This window comes from Mus caroli, unplaced genomic scaffold (assembly GCF_900094665.2).
Source record: "Mus caroli unplaced genomic scaffold, CAROLI_EIJ_v1.1 scaffold_11713_1, whole genome shotgun sequence".
Classification (NCBI taxonomy): Eukaryota; Metazoa; Chordata; class Mammalia; order Rodentia; family Muridae; genus Mus; species Mus caroli.
The window spans coordinates 6,749-12,936 of NW_018391294.1; the positions used below are offsets into that span (position 1 = coordinate 6,749).

General features: G+C 39.4%; 1 protein-coding gene across 1 annotated transcript; it reads right to left on the reverse strand.

The window, feature by feature from the left end:
* Window positions 1-1,575: 1,575 nt before the first annotated feature.
* Window positions 1,576-2,511, reverse strand: LOC110289094 (olfactory receptor 1537-like). Its single transcript, XM_021155292.1, has one exon. It carries the CDS (start codon window positions 2,509-2,511, stop codon window positions 1,576-1,578), a length of 936 nt encoding a protein of 311 aa, XP_021010951.1.
* Window positions 2,512-6,188: the final 3,677 nt, after the last annotated feature.

Consider the following 6,188-nt stretch of genomic DNA (forward strand, 5'->3'; position numbering starts at 1 on the left):
GTTGGGGAATGCAAGGGTGGGAGGTGGGAGTGGGTGGGAGGGTGGGTGAGCTCTCTCATAGAAGCAGATAGGGGTATGGGAAAGGAGTTTCCAGGGGAAAATCAGGAAAGGAGATAACATTTGAAATGTAAATAAAGGAAATACCCCCCCCCAAAAGGCATGGTATGTACTCAGGAATAAGTGGATATTAGCCAAAAAAAAAAAAAAAAAAAAAAGTACAGAATACCCAGGATACAATCCACAGAACTAAAAAAGGATAAGAAGCCAAAGTGCCCAAGTGAGGATGCCACAATCCCATGTGGGAGGGAGAAGAAAGCAATCACAGGAGGGGGAGGGAGACAGTGAACTAGGTAGAAAAGGGACAGGAAGGGAAAGAGGGGAACATGATCAGGTATTGGTAAGGGAAACAGGACTGAAGTTCTTGAGCCAGCAGAAAGAATGGAAACAGGCAACCTAAAGAGGTAGGAGGTGGGGGTTCCTTCAGAATGTACCAGAGACCTGGGAGGTGATAGACTCTCAGGACTCAAAGGGAGGGACCTTAGATGAAATGGCCTACAGTGGGGAGAGGGAACTTATAGAGCCTACCTCCAGCTAAAAGAGAGGCCATCAACTGAGGAATGGTGTTGCCATTCTACAGTCCAAAACCCTGACACATAATTGTTCCTATCTGAAAGAACTGCAGAGATAAAAATGGAGAAGAGCCTCAGGAAAAGGAGGTTCAGCAACAGGAGCAAATTGGGGTCAGGCTCAAGGGGAAGCTCCAGGCCTGACACTTACTGATGCTACAGTGATCTCATAAAAAGGTACCTTTCATGACTGACCTCTGAAAGATACATCAAGCAGCTGAAAGTTTCAGATGTAGATTATATACACCTAACCAATGGACAGAAGCTGCTGGCCCCTGTGGTTGAATTATTGAAAAGCTGGAAGAAGCTGAGGAGGAGGACAATCCTATAGGAGGAAAAAACAGAGTCAACTAACCTGGACCCCTGAGTTATCTCAGACACTGAGCCACTAATCAGGCAGCTCCCTACAAAAATACAGCAGAGGACTGCAGGATCTGGACTCAGTCAGAGAAGGTGCACCTAATCCTCAAGAGACAGAAGTCCAAAGGGAGTAGAGAGTTCTGATGGGGTAGGGAATGAAGGGTGGGGGCATTTTCATGGAGCCAGGAGTGGGGGTAGAGGGAGGTATGATATATGGAATATTCAGAGGATGGACAGGGAGGGGATAAAATCTGGAACTTGAAAAAGATGAAATAATTTTTTAAAAAGGTGTCATTTGTTGTAAATAAGAAGGAGGCTTATATTTTTAAAGTAAGGATTATCAAATATGAAGAAAATATACATAAAATGATGGTATATCATCTAGGATCATAACAATTTGCATAATCTATACTATTTGTATAGGTTTTTAATTCTGATAAACATATAACATATTAGGTACTCAAAAATTAACTTGCAATCTCTAATCATAAAAGTATTAAAGAATCCTAGGAAATACGTAATAATAATGACAGGTGGAGTCAAAAATATTTCTATGTATTTCTAATTACTTTTCTGTGATAAATAATCTTCACATGATTTTTTTTCTTTGAAGTATTTTCTTCAATGCAATACTGACATCCTTATTTCTCAGGCTGTAGATCAAGGGGTTCAGCATGGGTACAACAGTAGTGTAAAACACAGAGGATACTTTTGCTTGGCCCATAGAATTCAATGATGAGGGCTGTAAGTACGTGAATGCACCAGAACCGTAGAAGATAGCAACAGCAGAGATGTGGGAACTGCAAGTACTAAAAGCTTTGAACTTGCCCTCCCTGGAGTGAATGCAGCGGATGGTGGCAATAATGAAGATGTAGGAAGTGATAATGGTCAGCACTGTGACAAAGGCATTCAATGTAGCAAAAAATAGAATCAATATTTCATTGGTATATGTATTAGAGGATGCAAGTTTCAAGAGGGGGAGAAGATCACAGAAATAGTGGTTAATCACATCTAAATTGCAGAACTGAGTCCTAAACATGAGGCCAGTGTTTAAGGATGAACAGAACACAGCAAAAATATATACTCCTGAAATCAGAGAACTGTAAATCTGATAGGACATGGTTACATTGTAAAGCAGGGGGTTACAGATGGCAACATAACGGTCATATGCCATTGCAGCTAATGTGTAGCATTCTGCAACACCAAAAGTGATGACTAAGTAGAGTTGGGCCATGCATCCAAGGTAGGAGATGAGGTTCTTCTCTGTCAGAAAGCTCACCAGCATTTTAGGGGTAACAACTGTGGACTGACAAAAGTCAATAAAGGAAAGACTGCTGAGGAAAAAGTACATGGGTGTGTGCAGATGGGAACTGAGCCCAATCAGTGTGATCATGCCCAGGTTCCCTGCCACAGTGATCAGATAGATTCCTGTGAAGAAGAGGAAAAGGGGAAGCCGGAGTTCAGGCTTCTCTGAGAGCCCCACCAAGAAGAATTCAGTCACTGTGCAGTGGTTTCCTGCTGCCATGTCCTCTCTTCAGATCTACAGGACAAAAAGATTTGTGAGTCAATTAAATAGTAAGACTTTATTTTTCTTTTCCATATACCCAAATTCTTCATGTAAATTATTTCTGCTTTAGTATATATTTGCCCTCAATACAATTGATTGATTTGAATTAACTTAGGTAAATACGACTATTTTTTCATTATAATTTTTAAACATATACTAAAAATTAAGAATGCATTTCATATAAAATACTATCACTGAATTAAAGCTTTAAAATTTTCATGAGTTCAAAACTATGCCTCAGATTTGAGATGTACAATCGGTATTACTATGGTGGGAAAATGCCCTGCTGTGTCAAGGAAGTAAGCTTTTACACAAGACAGTGAATTATTATCCAAAATCTAATTTCAGATAGGATCTCCAGAGCTCTAATTTTAGACATTCCTATTTCTCTAATCCTTAAGGTACATAAAGTCTTTACATACACAAAAGTGAAAATTAATTGAACTCTGGAGCTCCCATTGCATTAAATATTTGAAACTTTGTGTTACTAGGATGCTACTAGGATTAAGTAGTGAACATGTGGTGATGCTAGCAGGGAATGCTGGTTTGGGAACCATTTCTGGAAGAGAATCAGTCAGTAGTGGTTACCTAAGGAACCCATAAAGACAAAGTGCCAAGATTCACTCCTATTGCATACCAGTAAAACTGATAGCTAATACAATGTATTTTTAAATTTTTTACAGTGTAATCAAATAAGTATCATGGCATCTTATCACTGAAAATATCTGCAGTATGATTTTTGTCTTGTAAGTTCACATTGCCATACTCTTAAGTGGAAAAATTGGGTGTTTTTACACATTGAAATTAGAGAAGGAGACTCAACTCAGTTTTTCCTTTTCCATTTATATGTTGTGAACTAAGAAGAATTGCAATGCAGAAACACTGTAACCAGGGGACAATATAACTACTATCTTCTATCCTATTGAACTGTGAATCCATTATTGTGTACACAAAGTAAATTCCTAAATGAATTAGAATTTTGTCATTAAAATGTAAGTAGTACCTTCCTTCCAGTCTGCTCCTCTACTCAGAGCAGATGGGCATGCCTGCCCCTCTCCCACATCCCAAACCTGCCTGTCTCCAAGGGATTAGCAGTAACCAGAGGCACAGGTGAGACCCCTGCCTCAATACCCAAGCCAGCTGGAATCCCTACAGAGCAGAAGGTGGATCTATCCCCTCTGCCATAGCCCCATCATCCTTTAGATCTGCACCTCCCTCTGGGGTATAATGGCTGCCTCCCTTCTCCCCACACCCCACAGAATGCCTTTCTCCAAGGAAGTCTGCCATAACTAGGAACACATGTGAGACCCTGCCACAATATCTATGCCAACTGGAACTTTCACAGAGCCCAGGAGATATGGGAAATATTCACTCTACAGCAGCCTCATCTTCCTTTCTGTCTGTACCTTCACCCTGGTCAGATCAGTGTCCCTCCCCTCTTCCTCATCACACAAACTGCCTGTCTCCCAGCAAGTCAGGTTTAACCAGGGACACAGGTGAGAACCTTGACCCAATAAGCACACCAGCTGTGACCCTGTTCCCCTCAAGGAGCCCTGAAGATTTGGGATGTATTCTGATCTGCCTGAGCCTCATAGACCTTGTATCCTGTACCTCCATCTGGAAATGGAGCAGATCCTATCCATGGACCCCAAAGTCTGACTGTCTCTTAGGAGGTTCACCCTAAACAGGGACACAGTAGGTCTCCCTTAACCATGAACTTAGGAGGATTGCTCTAATCAGGGAAACAGGAGGCCAGCTGTAATGAAGGACACAAGAGTCTTACCACCCAATGAAAACAGCCTTCCTGCCTCCCAGGAGGTCTGACCTAACCAAGGTCACAGAGCTCTACTGCCACCTAGCAGATAGGCTTCAATAACAGACATCCAGGCCAGCTGACAGGAGAGTTAAACAGATGGCAAGAGGAAAGCACAAGAACATAAGCAACAGAAGTCAGGTAATCTGGCACCATTGGAACCCACTTTTCCCACCATGCGAGGCCTGGATACCTTAACATACCAGAAAACCAATATTCTGGCATAAAATCCCATCTCATGACAATGGTAGAAGCCTTTAAGGAGGATATAAATAACTTCCTTAGAGAAATACAGAAAAACACAGGCAAACAGCACTTAAAGAGGAAATGAATAAATCCCTTAAAGAAATACAAAATCAAGCAGTTGAAAGAAATGAACAAAATAGTCCATGACATAAAAATGGAAATAGAAGAATAAAAAAATCACAAATCTTAGAGACAGAAAACCTAAGGAAAGTGATCAGAAGCTACAGATGCAAGCATCACCAACAAAATACAAGAGATAGAAGAAAGAATCTCAGGTATAAAAGATACCACAGAAGATATTGAAACATCAGTCAAAGAAAACACAAAGTGTAATATGCTCCTAGCCCAAAACATCTAGGAAATCCAGACACAATAAAAAGACCCAAACTAAGAATAATAGGAATAGAAGCGGGTGAAGATTCCCAGTCAAAAAGACAGAAATCATTAAAAAAACAAAACAAAACAAAACAAAACAAAACAAACAACCAATCAATCAACCAACCAACCAACCAAACCAAAAACTTCCCTAACTTAAAGAAATGGACAACTTGAAGAAGTGTATAGTATACCAAATAGATTAGATCATAAAAGAAAATTGTCCCATGACAATAATCAAAACACTAATTGCACAGAACAAAGAAGGAATATTAAAGGCTATAAAGGAAAAAGGCAGACCTATCAGAATTATACCAAATTTCTCAACAGATACTATAAAATCAGGAAGACCCAGGATAGATGTCACGCAGACCCTAAGAGAACAGAAGAAATCCCTGCTCAGGTTACTTTATCCAGCAAAACATTCAATCACCATTGATGGACAAACTAAGATAAGATATTCATGACAAAACCAAATTTAAACACTATCTTTCTATTAATCCAGTCGAACAGAGGATACTATAAGGAAAACTACAATGTAAGGAGAGTAACAACACCAAAGAAGACACAAGAAATTAATAATCTCACAAAAAAACCCAAGAGAGCCACACACATATAATACCATGTCCAACAAGAAAAACACCAGAAATAACAATCATTGCTCTGTAATATCTCTCAACATCAATGAGCTCCATTCTCCAATAAGAAGACAATGCTAACAGACCAGGTATACAAACAGGATAAAGTATTTTGCTGCATATAAGAAATATAAGTCAGTTACAAAGATAGACATTACCTCAGAGTAAAAGGCTGAAAAAAAATTCCAAGCAAATGGTTTCAAGAAAAAAACTTGAGTAGCCATTATAATATCCAATAAATTTGATTTTCAATCAAAAGATAACAAAAGAGATGGGAAAGGACACTTCATACTCATCAAAGGAAAAATCCACCAAGATAAACTTGAACTCTTAATTCTGAACATCTATACCCCAAATGCACCCACGTGTATAAAAGAAATTTTATTACAGTGCAAAACACTCACTGAACCTCACACAATAGTAGTGGGAGATGTCAACACCACACTCTCACGAATGGACAGATTATAGAAATAGAAACTAAACAGAGACAGAGTGGAACTAACAGACCTTATGAATCAAATAGATTTACCAGATACCTTCAAGACATTTTACTCTAAAACAAA